The sequence below is a fragment of the Pseudonaja textilis genome, chromosome 2, assembly GCF_049901715.1.
Source record: "Pseudonaja textilis isolate UNSWEBS1 chromosome 2, rPseTex1.2, whole genome shotgun sequence".
Lineage (NCBI taxonomy): Eukaryota > Metazoa > Chordata > Lepidosauria > Squamata > Elapidae > Pseudonaja > Pseudonaja textilis.
The window spans coordinates 185,153,052-185,173,457 of NC_141991.1; the positions used below are offsets into that span (position 1 = coordinate 185,153,052).

The following is a 20,406-nucleotide window of genomic DNA, read 5'->3' on the forward strand; positions in this document are numbered from 1 at the left end:
GAAGATTTGATTGGGGAAAGGAATTTGTGGATAAGATCAGATTATAAGGTTACTATTATTATTGTACAGTAATATCCTGAACAAAAAATGTGTTTACTTTGTAGATCTTATTTTTGTACTTATACTGGTGATTATATTTGGGTTACATTTATTATTATTTTTTTAAAAAGTGGATGATTTAATTTACTTCTGTTAAAAATGTTCTGTACTGTATTTTTTGAAAATCTTATTTATAAATAAACTATTGTGCACTTGTATTCGCTTTAAGAGGTATAATGCTGCTTACAAAATGTGTACATTTGAACAGTTTTCTAATATTTGAATTCAAATCCTAAATTCCTTACAGAATTCCATCTGTAGTAAACATGTTTCACATTGGTTTTTAAATTAAGAAACCCTCTAAACATAATTGTAGTTATCATGAAATAAATCATTAGAACAATGTATTTTGTCATTTCTGTTTTTCATTATTGTTATAATTTTACTGGAGGTGATACATATTTCACAGATGATTAATATAGGGGTTTTTCCTCAATAATATATGACTAACCAGTTTTGGGAACAAATACTAAAATAGAAGAGTCTTTGCTGTGATCCAACAAAGCTCATATATATTTGTTACTATATATGATATATTATTATCAAGCGTGATGGCTAATAGCACAAGTTTGCATAAGAAATGTGTACATCACATTCAGTAATGAAAAGTGCTTCCTATATGGAAAAGATTAAGTCAAAATATCTTTATCAGTATTAATGGACATATTTTGAGCCTTGGTAAGCCTTGCTGGCGCAGTGGTTAGAGTGCAAGTACTTCAAGCTACTTCTGCCTGCCTGCCAGCTGCCTGCAGTTTGGCAGTTCAAATCCCACCAGGTTCGAGATTGACTCAGCCTTCCATCCTTCCGAAGTCAGTAAAATGAGGATCCAAAATTGTTGGGTGCAATATGCTGACTGTAAAAAGTTTAGAGAGGGCTATAAAGCACTATGAAGCAGTATATAAGTCTAAGTGCTCTTGCTGTATTTTATTTTTTACTATTTTTAGGTATTAAAGAAGTCTGGATATATTCACTGTTCCCATTTGTCTTTCTGAACCACATTTATGATCATCTTACCCTTCTTTTCATGAACAGTAGTTAACAGAATTGGGAGGCTGAAAATTACATTTTGAGGAGTTGCCTGATACCACATATGAGCAAATGCATTACAACAGCATGGTAGGTTAGCCAGTTACTTATATGAATGTCAATTATATGAGCGTTCAAGGACCAATGTGAAGAAAATTGGACCCTGTGGGTATCCAGCTGAGTAAACAGGCTTGAGAAGAGATAGACGACACGTTGGTTTGAATTAAATACAACAAAGTAAATTTTAAAACAAATAGTTTTGATGATAATAGAAGCAATACGTTTTCTGAGTTCTTTTGTTCAGCTTTATTTCTCTAAACAACTCCTTTGCTAAAAATTGGTCTGTAATTGGATGTGACCTTGGGTTCAAACCACACGTAGAGTTGTATGTTAGGAGATAATACAAAGTCCCAGAGGCAACTACTTAATATCCTTTGATCTTTAGATTTTTGAAATGAAAAGAAGTATTTGCTTTAATTATCTGTGCATTCAGCCATATACCCATGGAGAAGAATCATGTCAATTTAATACCTTTGGCATGACAGCCTATGAAACTTTCTGTTTCAGAAACATAGAACTTGGCATATAATGAATAAAAGCACTCCCCTTCAATTTGAGTAGCAATCACATAATATTGTAGAATGCTGTGCCAATAAGGTAAAATGTTTCATTTATTCCAGCTCATGTTTAATTTATTTTTTCTATGGACTTGAGTAAATATGTTTAGAATTGTGTGGAAAATTTCCAATTCTATATATATTGGGATTAAACTGCTAGCATCTATAAATTGTTCTTGCATAGAACTTGGTCTGTTAATGGGAATCCCTCTCAAGGAATCTTATGTATGGTTTTTGAAATGAACATAAGTTGTTTTTTAATATTTGTTTTTAATAACTTCTTGAATCAAGTGTTGTAAAAAATCATTCTACAGACTGACATACATCCATAGTACTGTAATACTGCTTACATAGAACTACACAGAACTTTTAGGTATTTATAAAGAAGAATTCATGAAAACCATTAGGGCATTTTTATTGATTTGTTAGTTGCATGCTTTGGATTCACACCAACAGTAATACAACAAAGAAGTAAAATTTCCTATCTGTTTCACTGAAGTCAAAATACACCAATTGTTGTGTCGCTGCATTATATCAGACAAATGTAAGTTAAGTCTTGATCCAAGTTTATTACCTCTGAAATTACTTATGAGAAATTTGTTCACAATAGACCTTATAGGAGGACAGGCATGCTTGTCTGTGGTAGCAGCCCATCGTGGACAATGACACTGCATTTCCTCAGGTCATGTATGGGAGGCCCATATCTGCATACAGATAACACCCAATCTGATTTTCACAAGCAGCAAAAAATAACAGGGACCTTTTATTTAATGGGACCTTAAACAAACCTACTTTGCCACCACATCTATTCCAACAGCATCATCACGGGTCCCAATACATACATTAAATGATGACATGGCATTGCCAGCAATATCCCTCTGAATTTTGCGTACTGTAGGGTAGAAGATATAAACTTTGTGCAAAGATAAATACAGTAATGGACACAAGTTTGATGTTAGGACAACTTTGACCCAAGGAATTAAAGACAAAAGTAATATCTGAACATTTCAACCTTCTAAACAATAACTTGAGTACAACTATTGTAGATCTTTAAAATGACGATTTTGGGAAAGTAAGCTTTTATCAGCACCATTGACTGGGAAACTGTTGAACTTGCATACATTAGGTTTCAGGCTCTCTCAAAAGGTTCTCGGCAACCACAGTGGGGTATGAACACATTACAATTGCTAATTGTGAAGTGTTTTAATTTGATTTACATGTAATCTGCATAAATAAACTGCTATCCTTTGCCACCTTACACCAATTTAAAGCCTACATCAGTCCAGCTACGCTGTGCATTGAGGATGTGAGCTGCAGCTATGAAAGCTTACATCTTTTATTTTAATAAAATTGGTTAGATTGGTTAGTCACCAAACTTGATATTTAGTATACAATAAATCCCCTTGAGCTGCATAAATCTTGAACTTGCTGTATATTTAAAGAGATCTCATGAACACGTAAGAAATTGGAGGCCATTTTTAAAAAATAAAAATGATAAACCTAATTAATGGAAATAAGATTACAGAGGATTGCATTGTAAATTAGAAACTGGTTTTATTGTTCAAAGAAGTTTCAAAGAACTTTAGACTATCAACTAATTATTACCGCCACATTTTTCAACTTGCTTCTATTGGTAACATTCTGTTTGGCATCCTGTCTATCATGGCAGAGAAATAGAAGATTGCCTTCTTGGTAGTAATGATCATGAATAATCTTTCACACTCAACTCCCTTAGTGTTTTGGGGATAAGATTGACAGTCTGTTTCTACCAGTCTGTAATGTTCTGGAGGGTTAGCATGGTCCATTTTGGCATCAAGCCTCAAATGGGAGCAGGATCAGGCTGGTAAGTCTTGTGAGAGAACCAGCCAGCATTCTGAAACCAAGAGATGATGCCTTAAGGACAGCAGCCATCTTGCCTTCATTGGATTCCAATGCCTGGAAGGAGACACAGCCATCTCAACTGCTTCAATGCCTGAAGGGACCTGCAGGTGCACAACCAGCCAAAGTATAATTTGCAGCCCTTTTTGAAAAGTAGGTGACAATTGATGTTCAGGAGGATTTTTTACAAATTTGTCTTGAGTGCTAAATCTACCTGTTGCTGGGTTGGAAGGCCCTGTTTGCTGTCATGCCTCCTATTGGGTTTCCCCGAAAATAAGATCAAGTCTTATATTTTGGGAGGCTCCAAAATAAGCACTGTTGCTTATTTTTTTGGGGATGTCTTATTCCCCCCCCCATTCATGGGAAGCCCACGTCCCTTGCAGTGCATCTAGATCATGTGCCTCTGCCTACTGCATTGACAGGTAATCAACTCACCTGCATTGTGTAGGCTGCAGCTGCTACTGGACACCCAGCACCCTCACTGCCTTCAATGCTTTTCATGCCCCCCACAACTGACAATGATCATAACTAGGGTTTATTTTGGGGTAGGGCTCATATTAGGAGCAGACTAAAAATGAGGTTAGGGCTTATTTGGGGGGTGAGGCTTATTTTCAGTGGAAATGGTGGTTGGATTATTGCAACATACTCCACTGTCCTTGAAGATCACCTGAAAGTTACAACTGGTCCAGAAAACAGCAGCAATGCTAGTTATAGCTATGTCTATACAATATTTCAATTCTCTACTCTGTGAGCTGCATTGGTTTCCTACAGGCTTCTCAGTGCAATTCAAGTTGCTTATTATTATCTATAAAGCCCTGCATGGCACAGGTAAGATAATCTGTGGGACTGCCTTTCTCCAATGCTATCTATTTGTCCTAGATGTTCCAATAAATGGTGGTGTTGTTGTTGTTTTTTGCTTTGGGTCCCTTCCTTGAATCAATGGCACTCCTGTGTTCCCTACTCCTGACTTACAATGGCCCTTAAACAGGATTTTAGCTGTTTGCTTAGGTGTTTGAGCCAGGATAGTTGGAGTTTCCATCCGGAAGAGCAAAAATAAATATGAATGCCTGATTTCTGACCAGTTACTGTTTTTCACTTTTTGCAGGAATTGTTTGGTTCTTGTACTTTGTAAGCTGCCCATAATCACAATGTTTGAACTGGAGAACAATATAAATGTGATAGAAGAAGATGATGACGAGAAAGACATGCAGGCAGATATGAGAGAGAACAATCATCCACTCACTGTCCCTTAAAGCAATATCTAGCCCATTTTGGATCTGATTAGGTTATTCACGTGTGCCTCAATCAGCATTGTAATATTGATAACTGAGCTTTTTCAAAATGTTTAATGTTATTTTGCTGGTCAAAGCCTAATCCTTCTTTAGAAAACTGAGAAACAAGAACATGACTATTTTTGTTAAGTTGTCTTAGTGTAGGTCACAATCCCCTCCACTATGCAAGATTGCCAATCTTAGTCACAAAACCTTCCAGAGATGTGGACTGAGGTGAGATCAACTGCAGAAAATCACCTTTCTTTGTCATAGTTAAAAATAAAAGTCAGGCTTGGAACCCTTAAACATTTTTTAAAAACAGAAATGGAAGAGTTTGTGTTTTCTGCTTTTTCGATGGTGAGGTAAATCATATTTAATGCCCTCGGTCACTGGAGAATTAATGTTTTTTTTTTCAAAGAAGAAAAGCACATGCAGACACATAGCACATGCTGAATGATGGGACCACTGCATAGGAAAGGAGGAAAATAATGATGAGGGGGAAAGATAAATGCTACTTTGATGAAGAGAAAGACAAGACTTTTATCTTAAGAAGGGGCATTGTGCTCTTCGAAACACAGGAACAATGGAAGCCTTATTCCCTTCACCCCATGAACTGCCCTAACACTAAAGGTTCTGTAAAACGAGTAGAGGAAAAGAGCTTTTGTACAGGAGAAATAAAGAACAATTCATCAGCACAGGGAGCAGGAAGATTGGCTGGGTGACTGGAATTTGCATTTCATGGAGGAAATGCAACCTGTTGGATTGGAGGTGATTAGGCACTAGGGTTGACTTTTGATGTAGAATAGTTACAGAAAGTAGTACTGTATATAGATTTAGCTATTAGTTTTAGCCTCAGCCTAGAGTTCTATAGAAAAGGTTGCCTAAATTTGCATAGGGAATATGAGAGAACCATTACTTAAGGCATGTTTGGTTGTTCCATGCTTTCTTGTAGTTGCCTCTTTCCCGGGTTTCTCCAATATTACCTCTTTTACAATTCTGAAGCATTTGTAATCCTCTGGACCAAATTTCTAAGAACCATAGACTAACAGGACTGGAAGGGGACCTTGGAGGTCATCTAGTTCAACAACACCCTGGGCAGGGCAGGAGTATATTCCATCTTGGACAATCTTTTCTTGTAAACTTCCAGCGATGGATCACCCACAACTCTGGGAGGCAAACTGTTCCGCTGACTAATTGTTCTTACTGTCAGGAAGTAAGTACCGTTAGTCCCAGGTTGGATCTTCCTCTGATGAGCTACTATCCACTGCTGCCCTCAGGTATTTTGGAGAATAAATTGACCCCCTCTTCCCTGTGACAGCCCTTCAAGTATTGGAAGATGTCTATCATGTCACCCCTGCTGGGCTAAACCTTCTTAGTTCTCTTAGCCGTTCGTTATATGGTTTAGCCTCCAGTCCCCTTATCGTCTTTGTTGCTCTTTTCTGCACTCTTCCTAGGGCCTCAGCCTCTCTTCTGTACTGTGAGGACCAGAACTGGATGTAGTGTTCCAAGTATAGCTTTATTAGTGCAATAAAACTTTGTACTATAGCTTTGTGTGATCTTGATGCTATGCTTTTTTTTTTAATGCTGCCTAGGACAGTGTTAGCCTTTGGCAGCTGCAGCACACTACTGATTCATACTTAAGCTGTGATCTACTAGGACAGGGGTCTCCAGTTTTGGCATCTTTAAGACTTGTGGACTTCAACTCCCAGAATTCCTCAGCCAGCTTTGCTGGTTTGAATAATTCTGGGAGTTGAAGTCCATAAGTCTTAAAGTGGCCAAGGTTGGAGAACCCTGGACTCGAACATCTCAATCCCTCTCATGGGTACTACTGTTGAGGCACCGACTGCAGAGAAAAAGAGGAATCCACAACATTTCTTTCTCTTTTGACTAGGCAAAAGTCAATAGCTCTTGTGTCAAAAATCATAACAACAGCAATACATATGCTAATCAGTGACATAAAAGTTAACAGTGAAAATAAAATAATGGATATCTAGATGCACAGGAAAAGATTAATTTCATGTAACATGTTTCTGAATAAAGCCCTTTTCTAGACATTGAAGACATATAAAACCATGTTATATGTAAGAATAATACGATGACACATTTAGATAAAATCTTTCTTAAACCGAGCTCAGCTCTTGGTAATTGCACGGACCTGATGATAACAGAAATTGTTCATTTTTATTTTCCTGGCAACAGCTTGAGATTTTCTGATGGGGTCTTGTCAAAACAATATCAAGAACATTCCTGCCTATGTTTTTTTGAGGTCCTCTAAAGCCAGCTCTCAAATACGTTATAAACTCATTTTATTAGCAAGTATCCAAAGAGGGCCCAACAATTTTTAAAGAAGTAAAAAAATAATACCAGATAGTCCTTATCTTATAACAATTCATTTAGTGACTGAAGTTACAAAAGCACCAGTGGTGGGATTTAATTTTTTTTTACTACTGGCTCGGTGGGCGTGGCTTGGTGGGCGTGGTAGGGGAAGGATACTGTAAAATCTCCAGTCAGAGGTGGGATTTGCCGGTTCTCCAAACTACTCAAAATTTCTGCTACTGGTTCTCCAGAACTGGTCAGAACCTGCTAAATACCACCTCTGAAAAGCACTGAAAAAAGTGAGTTATGGCCATTTTTCACACATAAGCATGTGATCAAAATTCAGACACTTGGCAACTGGCATATATTTATGAAATTGCAGATCCCAGGGTCCTGTGATCAGCTTTTGTGACCTGACAAGTCAGTGGGGAAGGCAGATTCACTTACCAACTGTGTGGCTAACTTAACAAGTGCAGTAATTCACTTACAACTGTGGCAGGAAAGGTCATAAAAACTCACTTAAATAACTGTCTTGCTTAGTAACAGAAATGTTGGTCCCAATTGTGACTGTAAGTTGAGGACTACCTGTATCTCTTCAACATTGCTTATAAAAAATAAAACATAAATTAAAAAAATAAGCTGAACTATGAAACAGGTTCTAAAAGGCTCACTGTGTAACTGAAGAACATAGAATTTAAAATGATGATAGCAATAATTGTACCAAAGATAGCATGTGGATCAAACACTATGAAAGTGTTTTGTGTATATGTACGCATGTGTTTGTATGTATGTATATGCAGTTAGTCCTTAACTTAAAACCATTTGTTTAATGACCATTCAAAGTTACAACAGCACTGAAAAAAGGGGATTTAACAAACAGTCCTTGCATTAACAACCATCGTGACATCATAGTCACATGATCAAAACCAGCATGTATTTATAATGGTTGTTGCAGCATCCCAGCTTCACGTGATTGCCATTTGCAACCTTTCCAGCTGGCTTCTGACATGCCAAGTCAATGGGGGAAGCTGGATTTGCTAATCAGTTGTGTGATTCAATTAACTGCCAGGATTTATTTAACAATTTTGGCAAAAAAAACCAACCCCATAAAGTGGGACAACAACTCACCTAACGACAGCTTTGGAACGCAATGGAAATTCTAATTGTAATCATAAATCGAAGTGTGTATTTGTGTGTGTGTGTTTTGTATACCTTGATATGTTGTGATGAATATATGTATATGTAAAAATTCTCTTGTTGATCTTGACTCCTGGTGACTACATGGGAAGACTAGTGTTACTGTCTTCACAACATAGAAATGGTTTGCTTTTCAGCGATTTTTTTCATCTTCCTATTCTAGTTCATAGCCTGTTCTGACCCAGTCTGACGTCAAACTTAATGAAACACAATCTTATTTTAAAAGTAAAACCTATTTTAATGCAAGGCTGGGAATTACTTGCATTCCCAGCCAAAACTAATTATACACAGTTCCTCCAGATAAGAGCATGCTTTTCAGTGCTGCTAAAAAACAGAAGTCCAATTAATTATAACATAAACCAACCCAAAAACTGATAAAAAAACCAACCAGAGTACAGAGCTTCAAGAAGGACTCGGAAATTACTGAACTGCTTTGCTTCCTGCAAAACTTCTCATCACTGAGGTCTGACTTTTATCCCTTATGGGAGGGGCCAACACCTCCCAGCCTTACTCCCGAGTCGCCTCCTCTGCTTCAGCTGCTGTCGCCTTCTAGCAGCTCTGTGCACACGTGCACTGGGAACAGGCTCCCCTGGGTCCTCTGCTTTGCTGCTGCCAGACACCGAAGGCTCCAAAGGCAGCACCCCACTCCCAGATAGTCCTGGCCCCGATCCTCATCTAAGTCCTCTCCAGACTCCCTGACTGGTTCCCTTTCGTCCTCACTGTCCGATACCTCTGCCATCTGCACCGGCTTCCGGTAAACCACAACATAGCCCTCGGATTGACATCCAAGTAGGAACTAGGCCAGGGTTGGTTTAGCTATTTTTGAGATCAGCCATAGTTGCCATCTATGGTGACAGGCTCTTGAAAAAGATGGAAAGAAGTTATCTTCAGCCACTTGGTTGGATCAGAAAAAGGAGAAGAGGAACAAGAAGAAAACCTTGGGAGTGACATTCAGAGTGAACATTTGAAAAATACATCCCAGTAGCTGAATTAGAAACCAATCTACCTCCTGTAATGCAATCTACTTCTGAGTATCTAATCCCTAAGCATTCTTATTTATGAATGTCAAAAATATTTGACCCTCGGTTTGGTTTAGAGGTTTTAATTTTATGACAAGTGGGAGGAATGTATATTTCATTACATTTCCACCATTGCCGCTGTCTTAATAAAGTAATACTTTAAAGGGTTGTCTATAATTTGATTAATTTGGTAGGATGCCAAAAATTATAAAGCACCTGCGATATTCAATCTTGCAGAGCATAGACACCATGCATGGTTTCTATATCCAAGGTTTCCAGTTACGGAAATCATATTTCAGTTTGTAGGATGTTTTGGCATTTCAGCCCTGTGTTGTGATGACCTGTGTTGGTGTGTTGGCATAATCTGAGGGATTTTACATGCAGTAATACCGGAAGGCTTGAGAAAAAGTTCTTTCTATATTACTAGTCAGCAGCGTTGAAAAACTACATAATTGTCATTTTGTACTCAGAAGACTTATCATTAAAGAAAAAAGAGAGAGAACAAAGTGGCATTCATTTAGTCTCGCTTCCTTTCCCCGTCCCCCGACATAACTGCTTGGAAATATTTATGAAATGAAGCTTGCAAAATAAGCTCAGCTTTGTACTGTTTCCACTTAGAAGAATGTGCTTGCTTTTTTTTTTTTAACCAAGCAAACAAATACATTCTAATTCAAAGAACACGCCAAAAAGAACAGCATTTATAACTCATCGCATGTCATGGTTTCCAATCGAATTTATTGCCATTTAGCTGAATGGACTGAAATGTTAAATATGCAAATCTCAGCCTTGGTTGAAGCAGAGCATAATAGAAAACATGGTAAGCTCATACTGGAACATCATTTGTATATTTTATATATATAAAGGTGAGGGTAGTCCTGGACTTCCCAACCGTGGTGGGATTCAAAAAACTTTACTACTGGTTCTGTGGGTGTGGCTTGGTGGGTGTGGCATGGCATAGCATGGCTTGGCGGGCTTGGCGGGGGAAGGATACTACAAAATCTCCATTCCCTCCCCACTCCAGGGGAAGGATACTGCAAAATCTCCATTCCTTCCCTAACCCACTAACCTGCTTTCCAGCTCCATTCTCCTGTGTAGGGCAACAAAAGAAGACACAGCCAATCAACTGGGACTCAGGAGGCAAAGAAGAGATGGGGATGGGGACAGTCAGAAGTGGCATTTGCCGGTTCTCCAAACTACTCAAAATTTCCACTACCGTTTCTCCAGAACTGGTCAGAACCTGCTGACTACCACCTCTGCTTCCCAACCTTAGTGACCATTCAAAGTTACGATGGACTTGAGGCTACTTACAACCTGGATTTTAAATTGGTTGGTTCCCCCCTCCCTTTGGTCTTGTGACCAAACTTCTGGTGCGCAGCAGCACGATCTCATGTACAGCTATTTGCTGCGTTTTGTGGTCATCTGATCACATTTTACAATAGTTTGGCCAAAAACCCAACACCTTCTTTTTCAGCAAAAGCATGCTCACAGTGAACGCTACAAAAAAAGCTCATAAAATCAGATTGGTCACATAAGTGACCCATTATACATTTGTCACAAATTAGGACTGTGATGGACAGATTCCATTATGGTTGTGTGAACCCGAGAACAACCTCTACTTCAGGTGGGGCTATCCTTGAGATTAATCCAAAAAATATTGATTTATAAAGAATGCAGTAACTAAGTGCTTAATGGAACTCCTTATAAACCCACCTTAGATACATGGTAAAATTGACTGGGTGAAATTCCTCTAAAGAGGGTATCCAGTGACATCAGCCTGCCAAACATCAATGACCTTTGAGGGAGTCCTGCTGTGTACTTGCGGCTGATACATAGATGGGATTTCCATCTGGTGGCGTGTATTGAGGAAAGCCATCTCCCACATGCTAATGAAGCCCCATGACTAATGTATTTTAGGTGGTGTTGTTAGCTAGGAGGTCTGGAAATATTAAAATCACTGCAATACTCATTCTTCCAGTAATTTCTAATAGATAATTTCTGAAATCCATTAGTTACAGTGGGCTGCAATCTGTCTGACAGAATTTCCTAAGAGACGGAAGATTCAATGGGAATTTTTATGGATCTTCCTACCCAAGTTTAAAACTTAATAAAAGGTGATGAACATCCCTGAGTTTACAAAGAAGTCTACAGCTGTGCAGTTCTGATGGTGTGGAAAATTGTTAAAGGGAAATTCCCTTTTTAAATTAATGTGGCTAAATTTTTAGATATAAAAGGAGAAGTTCACATATTGAAAATAATGACTTACATATAATCTGCCTTGGTTCAGTAAATTACCTAGAGGTAGTTTGAAAGAGATTATCTGGACTTTGGGGGGAGAGGAACTGTTCTTTTGCCAGATCAAAGAAAATATCCATCATCAGTCTAGCCAGCAAATTAGAACATTAATTAACAACTGCACCTCTTGTCCTAACGATCATTTGCTTAAATGATAAACCAATTACTTCATTTTATAAAAAGGATTACATGGCTTACTGAAGTTAACATCCAGCTGTAGAGGTGCTATGGCATCTTACCAATAAACAGGAGATTGTCACATGTGTCTTTAAAAGAAATCTACCTTTGTATGTTGACTTTCCCAAGCTATTAATATTCCTTAATATATATATTTTTTTTTGTTTTAATATTTTTAATTTTTACTAAATTTGAATGAATGTACGTTATTGTAAACTGCTCTGAAAATTTATCTAAGGAGAGAAGTTAAATTAATTCACTGCACTTGGAGTGGAAAAGCAGGCCACTATTGTGACTGACCCGTGATTCTGTCATTAAAATTGAGTCACTAAACGAACTGTTGTGAGTCGAACATGGATTCAGCGCTCTTTGAAAGAGCGGTAGACCTGCGTTTAAGTACAGCTTTAGTATTCTTCCAAAAGAGCATTAATCCTTCTGTGCTCTAAAGAAGTTTAATTTAAACTGGGAAAGTCTTTTAACAATCCTGACCAGCTATAGGTTGCTTCCTCCGTTACTAATGAGCGGATTGTAAGCTTTCCAAAGGAAAAGGAGTTTCACCTAGTTGTTGTTGGGTTTTTTTATGTTTTTATTCTTTGTGAAAGTGTTGCATCATTTTGCCTACTGCATGGGCTACTTCGGGGAGTTGCACTCATTGTCAGTTTTGCATTCTATTGTGGCACTAATTGAAGATCGGATTCCCTTATTAACAGTGGTGCACCTCTCTCCTCCATCCCTGTTGGTGTGGCTAAGGGGAGGAGAATGCAGTGAGGCTCTCTGCCATTGATTCCTCCCCACCCAACCCCCACCCCAGTGTAGTGTCTCATCCTCTCAATGTGTCAGCCACCCTGTTTCAGGATACCAGTTTAGCACTCTTCCAAAAGAGTGTTATTCTCTGGAGATCTCTCTCCCACAGCTGTATTAATTAATGTATTAATTGTGCAACTTGACAGATGGTTAAACTCACCAATCCAAGTTCATATCTACAGACTTTCAGCAATGCCCCACTACATGCTTAGGAGAGTAACTGGTGGCAGTTGTATCTATAAGTGCATTGAGCAAAGCGTCTAGATTTCACTAGATTCCTTCTTTCTCCCGTTATTCTATAAATATTTTTTTAATTACAGGTAATCTTCAACTTACAACATTTCATTTAGTGATCATTCAGTAGAATAGAGTAGAGTAGAGTAGAATAGAGTAGAGTAGAGTAGAGTAGAGTAAAGTAGAGCAGAGCAGAGCAGAGCAGAGCAGAATAGTGCTGAAAGGGACCTTGGAGGTCTTCTAGTTCAGCCCCTTGCTCAAGCAGGAGAACCTATATGCTGGTTCTTAGTTATAACAGCACCAAAAAAGTGACTTATGACCGTTTTTCACGCTTACCTTTGCAGTATCCTCAAGGTCACGTGATCAAAATTCAAATGTTTGGCGATTGGTTCAACCTTTTGCAACCTTCTGACAAGCAAAGTCAATGGGGAAGCCTGATTCATTTAACAACTCAGGCAAGAAAGGTGGTCAAATGGGGCAAAATTCACTTAACAAATGTCTCACTTAACAACAGAAATTTTGGGCTCAATTGTGTTCGTAAGTCAAGGGCTACCTGCTTCATGTAAAAAATTCTGCCCTTTTTCAATTTCTGAGAATCCTCATAGGCTAAAACAATTGATCAATTAACATACAAGCCACCATATTTGAAAACTATAGAACCGCGATGGAGAAACTATGGCACAGGTGGCACGCAGAGCCATTTGTGTAGGCACATGAGCTGCAGGCAAACTTACCTTACTGGGCATGCGTGTGCCTCACAGCTGATTTTTGGCTGATTTGAGGCCTTTTTCGGCCTCCCAAAGGCTGCAGGAAGGCTTCTGAAGGCTTTGCAGGCCGAAAACTAGCCCCATCCATCACTTCCTGTTTTTCCGAAAATATCGGAAGTGACGAAACAGGGCTAATTTTCAGTCTGCAAAACCTGCAGAAGCCTGCAGAAGCCTTCCTCAAGCCTTTGGGAGGTTGAAAAAGGCCTCAAATTGGCCAAAAATCAGCTTTGAGGTAAGGGGGTGCAGGTAAGGGGGTGGGTGGTGATTGCGCATGCATGCATAGGGGCGGGGGGGGCGCACATTGTCTTCTGGGTGCTGGCACGTGAGTGCTAGCATGCAAGCACACGCACAATTTTTGGCACAGGAGCCCCAAAAGTTTAGCCATCACTGGTATGGAACCTCTTATGTAGTAGTCAGACATTTATGGTTTCATAAGAGTAATGACTAAGGCCGAATAGGTCTGTTAATTATTATATGGTTTATATATTTATAATTTAGAAGACCATCCTCTGCGTGGTACAGCAATCTTTGACTTACAACCAATCACTTAGCGACCATTTGAAGACATAATGGACCTCCCCAGAGATGAACCTCCAATGATCACCCCACCAATCATGTGATCACATTTTAAGCACTTGGCAACCAGCCTGCATGTATGGCTGTTTGCAATGTCCCATGGTCACATGACCATGGCTTACAACGTTTTTTGGGGTTTTTTTGCCAGAAACTGGTGTTTGCTTCTAGGTCCCAACAAAAAATGTCCATTGGGTACAATGAGTTCACTGTCTTAACAACACTGGTGTTCCCCTCATGACCACAATGTTTGCTTAATTTTGGTATTAGCTTAACAACCAATGCAAAAAAGGTCAAAAAATTGTGTGGCACTACTTATGACTGTAATAGACTAGACTAGACTAGACTAGACTAGACTAGACTAGACTAGACTAGACTAGACTAGACTAGAATAGAATAGAATAGAATAGAATAGAATAGAATAGAATAGAATAGAATAGAATAGAATTCTTTATTGGCCAAGTGTGATTGGATACACAAGGAATTTGTCTTGGTGCAAATGCTCTCAGTGTACATAAAAGAAAATATACACTCGTCAAGAATCATAACATACAACACTTAATAATAGTCATTCCAGGTTAATTCCAGCTTAATTATGATAATAAGTTGGGGGCTACCTGTATACAATGGAAAGCCAATACAATACCTTGAAAAAGAGAAAACAAGCATAAAAACTGAGGGGAACAATATGCCAATATTCAGGCAAAAAGAGTCAGTTTGGTCTAGTGGTTAAGGTAACAAGCTAGAAAGCAAGAGACTGTGAGTTCAAGTCCCACCCTAGCCATGAAAGCCAGCTCTGGTAACTGTGGGCCAGTCTCTCTCTCTTTCTCTGCCCAACTTACCTCACAAGGCTGTTGTTTGTGAGGAAAATAGGAGGAGGAAGGTATGTTGGATAGGTTTGTAAAAATATCTAAGGAGAGAAGTATCCAAGGAAAGAAGTAAATTAATTTATTTTTTTAAATAATAATGGCAGGATATAAATAAATAAATACCAAATGGATACATCAGCAATCTATACAAGAGTTTGGGGGGAAGAAATGGGTTTTTCAAGATTGTCTAAAGGTCTGGGTAGGTACCATAGCAGAGCAGGTGCACTTTCTATTCCTGTTAGATTTATTTATTTAGCATATGACAAATACATGGACTTACAGTGGTTCAAATGCTAATGTCCAGTCCACCCAGCCATTCAAGGACAGGCTGAAAAAAACCAGACATTGAGTCGGTGTAACCTCTTGATGGACATTCGGACACAATGTGATGGATATTTTATCAAGGAGCACAGGAGTAGAGATGTCATCTGTTAGATGACATTGCATAACAAAGGGAATTTTGTCAAGTGCAATTTGGACGCATGCTGTAAATTAGCTCATTTGAGGTACCTTGGTTCAAAAAATGTTGCCCTATGATGCACACTTCCCTCCCAGTTAAACATCACGATGTTTTAATAATATATAGATATGCATTTATCAGCATTTCCTTAACTAAATCTTACTTCAGCTCATTGTGAAAGAGGCAAAAAGATTCTGTCAAGAAAAGATATGCATTATATATAAAACATGAATAGTGCTGAGTAATTTACAATAATTTCAGTATTATCTATTCTAAGCTTCCTTGAGTTTCTCTGCTTTTATTTCTGTTTGGAAAACAGTCCTTGAATGGATGCATGGGTTAATTTGACGTAATTGGTACATGCTTATTTCCACTTAATTTATTATCATTGAATATAGTGAGGCAAATCATAATAAATCTTGGAAATAATTCATGCATGTTAGAAGAGGGAGATTATATAATTTCATTTTATTACATCTTACACCAAAATAAGATATGCTTAGTATGAATTTGGGAAACCTTATTGGAAAAAATGGACACAAATGACCTACAGCCATTTTCTGCCCTGTTCCTTTTTTACCTCAATGTACAGGCCACACTTCCATTGTTTGTGCCAATTTATTTCATTCCGTCCTCCTATTTTTCCTGTCAGACAGTATGTGTTAAATTGTTCCCATATGTCCGGTGTGTTAGTAAGGCTTGTAATCCTTGGCATCTTTATCTACAGCTGCTACCTATATGTTCCTGTCTGTCCATGTATTTTTATGTCTGCCTGTGGGTGTCTGTGTGAGAGAGAAGCACATGTGCACCGAGAGTCATTTGAACTGTGGCGGTCTAAAATTGTGTCAATTAAACATTTGCGCCTATTCTGGAGTAAATCTTAATTCGGATCATTTTAGAATGCCCTCTCCCTGCTTCTCCTCCTCTCCAAACTGATCTCAGAGCATGTCAAACAATATACAAAGGAACAGAAAGGACCGCATAGCCCAGCAAAGCATTTAGCCACCCACTTGAAAAATGCTTAACTCTTGTCCACATGATACTGAAAGAATGCTAGGGAATTGTACCAGTCCCTTCGGCTTCGTATGCATCCTCCACTGTCAACACACACAACCTGAGCCTTGTCTGTAGCTGTGAGGATGGAGTTCTTACTAATAAAGGAGCTTTTCCCATGATGCTGTGTAATAAGGATTGGTAGGCCAGCAAGCTACTAGGATGTTTTCTTGATTAGGTGTCTTATCTTGCATTGAGCTGCATCAGATGAAGGTCGCTGACAGCGTAATGGCAGGGAAAGCATCGGACAGCTCCATAAAATGGCAGCTATGTTATGACATGTCAGCCAGGACGTGGTGGATGGTAAGTTGGCACAATAACAGGGGCTTTTTCCCCCTCTTTCTTTCTCCAAAGATTTTTGTAAACTCCTCCTTCACTGCCAAAGTGCACGTGCTATGAAGTTCACAGTCGGGCAAAAACTTTGAAGTGGCAGTTCAGCGGCTCTGTGACTCGTTAAGCATCACAGCACGTTAGATAAGGTTTCTCTTGTAGGGTGGAGGGGGTCACAGACAGCCATTTTAGACCTACCACGAATGACCAGGTTTAGACCCTTTTTGTTTTATTTAAACAAATTAGCATAAATTGTCAGTTTTACCCGATGCGCAGACCGTTGGGTTTGAGAAGTTAGACCTAGAAGCAATCGTGGAAAGTAGCGGCATTGTCATAATAATATTGACTGATCGTTCTTGAACTGATCCTAAAACAATCTATTTATTTCAATTTTCTCCGAATCCATTCTCCTTTAATTTGGAACCATTCTTCTTTTCAATGATACAGTAACTGGAGCAACTACTGAGTAATATGCTGCTTGGCATAATTAAATTTAGTTAATGAAGCTGTGTGTGTTAAGTCCAATTCTTCTTTGTTTAGGCAAGCATGAATTTTTAAAGTGTGTGTGTGTGTGTGTGTGTGTGTGTGTGTATGTGTGTATGTGTGTATCTGCAGCTGAAAGCCAAAAACAAAAACAGAGGAAAGGCTAAACCTAAATAGGCAGAACTTTTATAGTGTTGTTGAGAAGAGCATGCAAGTTTTCTTGAACAAAATCCTATGATTAAGAACTGGCTGCTGAAGAAGAGAATTCTGCTTGTCCGTTTCTCCAGGGTTTTCGTGCAATTTTACTCATGCGTTCATTTTATTGCCTAGACAATAGCCCCTCATATGAAATAATTTTTTGAATGAGGACATTTGGCTGGCAACTGTTCCATTGCGAATATTAATTTGATTTCTGGTCTGCTTTCTCTGTTCATTTATTTTTTAACTCCTTTCATTTGTTCCTTGATTGCTTTTGCTTGTTTGTCTGGATAATTATTATGCTTGGTGCACAGGCTGTTGGTTCTCCCCCCGCCAGAATTAGTACAGGGTAGAGACAATAGGGACTTTATTCGTGGCCGATGGGTATGAGGAACATCACTGGATGGCTCGTCCCACTGCGGTTACGGGAGGCAGCTCTCTAATTTTTGGGCTCTTCCTACGCCACCCCACTTTTCAAGGACTTTATTCTTGTTTTAATTTATTTTTCTTCCCCAAGTGGATGTGACTGTGTGCCCTCCGAGAAGGTCATTTCTTAAGGGAGGATTTTCCTCCAAAGGATGCTCCATGCGGGAATTGGTGTTCTGAATCTTTCATGCAAGGAGAGAAACTACTTCTACTTGTTGAATACTTGTTGGCTGAGTGATCTCATTAGTCAAGTTACACAAAGAGAATCGGTGATTAAAAAGTGGCTTGGTTGAATCTGGGTTTTCAATTTGGCATTAGTGTTTGGTGAGAACAGATTGCTGTTTAACGCTTGCAACAAAATTTGGTACTTGGGGGTGTGCGTGGCTGCTAGTTAAATGAGCTGTTAAAGTAAGGAAACATTGTATAGAGGCTGGTTAAAAATGTATGTTGTGACAGATTTAATTAAATTATTGTATGTTTATAGGGTTCCCCCCCCTTTTGAAGTAACATGCCTGAGTTTTAACAAAGGTTTTTAAGGACAGCTTTCCAGTAAGCTGGGGTTGTTAAAAGAAAATCAATACTTTCACTCACAAGTGTTTTATTGAGAAGCATTCTTTAAATTACAGGCAATTAATGTAACCATACTACCATATTAAAATGATGTTGAACAAAAGTGTATCTGACAGCTACCGCTTGTATCTTCTCTTGATAAAACATAGTGGTAAAAACATATAGTAAATAAGTAATAAAGTGTATTTCAGAGATTTCAGAATGCTGAGATCGTTCATTATTAAGGTACTAGATTTTAGGTACTAAATATTTACTGTTTGTGGAATATAAATTACTGCTGTAGATTGTTTTCATAAAGAAATAAAAAATGCCCTAATTTTGTTTAATATGTTTGATAATTTGATAATTTATCTTTCAAGTAATTAACACTTTTATAAAAACTGAAATATTAAGCATGCTATGTTGAAAATAAACCTCATTTACTACTTCTGAGCAGAGTGAAAATTGGAAAGTAAAGCTGTGATTGTAATTTAATTAAGTTGCATTCCATTTTCACATGTTAGATATTCAGGTGATGGAAGAGATTTGCTGTCTAGTTCCAAGGAACAAATTATAATTTAAATGTCTTTAAAGATAAGTTATGTATATTTTGCAATATTGTATCAATAGATGTTTTAGTCAAGTTCATTATGTACTAATTGCACTTGATTTTCATTTAAGATTTTTAATGTTTTTATTCTTCTAAGATGTTATGAACATTTATGTATTTTTCAAGATTTGTAAAGATTAGTAGGCATTTTTACATAAGAACTGTGTAATTTGGAAATATAGATTTCCTGTTTCTGTCTTTTCCCAGCAGTCGTATTTCTCACATTAATCTTAATTTTAAAAATTGAAAAATTAAAATGAGCAAAATTTATTTTCAGAATTCCAGTTCTACTAAACATTTTTAGTAAACTTTTTTTTACAACGATTTTATAATTATTAATAAAATAGAATTTATTTATGATAAATATAGATAAGAAATACGTGTATGTGTATAACAAAAAACATGTTGAATAAATTATTTTTGTTCACATTTCTTCATACACAGAATTGATGGCATTATAATTGCATTTTCAAACCACTATTGGCAAGCCAGAATTTAAATTAGAGCATGATGGTTGGAGCAGAGAATTTGTTATCCCATGTAGTATGGTAGCCATTGGGTTGATGTACATTGTAAAATGTAATACCAGGATATTTTGAAGTTACTGATCTCTTAATTAGTGTGATAAAACACACTTATTCAAATGAAGGGTAAATGCTTGGTAATTGTAGTCTTTAAATACATAGACTTTCAATGAAATCATCGAAATATAATAGCTGAAATCAACATTTCAATTTTATAGACATATGCCTTTACTTTATTTTGCCACTACTAATGCTACATTATTTGACTAATCAATAAAAATACATAAACAACAGACTTGCCTTTGCCTATGCTTTCTAAATTGCTCTGTGATAAACTGTAGAGTAACTTTTTTTTGCCTTTATTTCTTTTTTGCTTCAAGTAAGGGAGTATAAAAATTATGTTGGGACATTTGTATAACTTTAATACTGTATTCCAAATCTTAAAAATATGGGTATAATCCTTCCAAAGATCATTCTTGTTTGTCAGCAGTATGAATAAGAGAAGCAGAAAGTAATAATATATACAAATGGTCATTGGAGAATGCCTAAATCATGTTTCGTGATTTCAGAAATGGCTGGTAATCTTCTCTTCTTTAACAGAGAAGGTAAATTTATGATGCTATTTTTTGCAACT

General features: G+C 37.8%; 1 protein-coding gene across 7 annotated transcripts in view; it reads left to right on the forward strand.

Moving 5' to 3' along the window:
• Positions 1-16,842: 16,842 nt before the first annotated feature.
• Positions 16,843-20,406, forward strand: part of NFIB (nuclear factor I B) — a 319,107-nt gene continuing 315,543 nt past the window's right edge. For 6 of the 7 annotated variants that reach the window (XM_087926606.1, XM_087926608.1, XM_087926607.1 and 3 more), the window contains exon 1: positions 16,845-16,955. In XM_087926606.1, coding sequence (XP_087782732.1) covers positions 16,860-16,955 — 96 coding nt within the window. In that variant the 5' untranslated portion in view covers positions 16,845-16,859. Of the gene's footprint in view, positions 16,956-20,406 lie in introns of all 7 variants that reach the window. The other variant, XM_087926612.1, reaches the window with a different exon arrangement.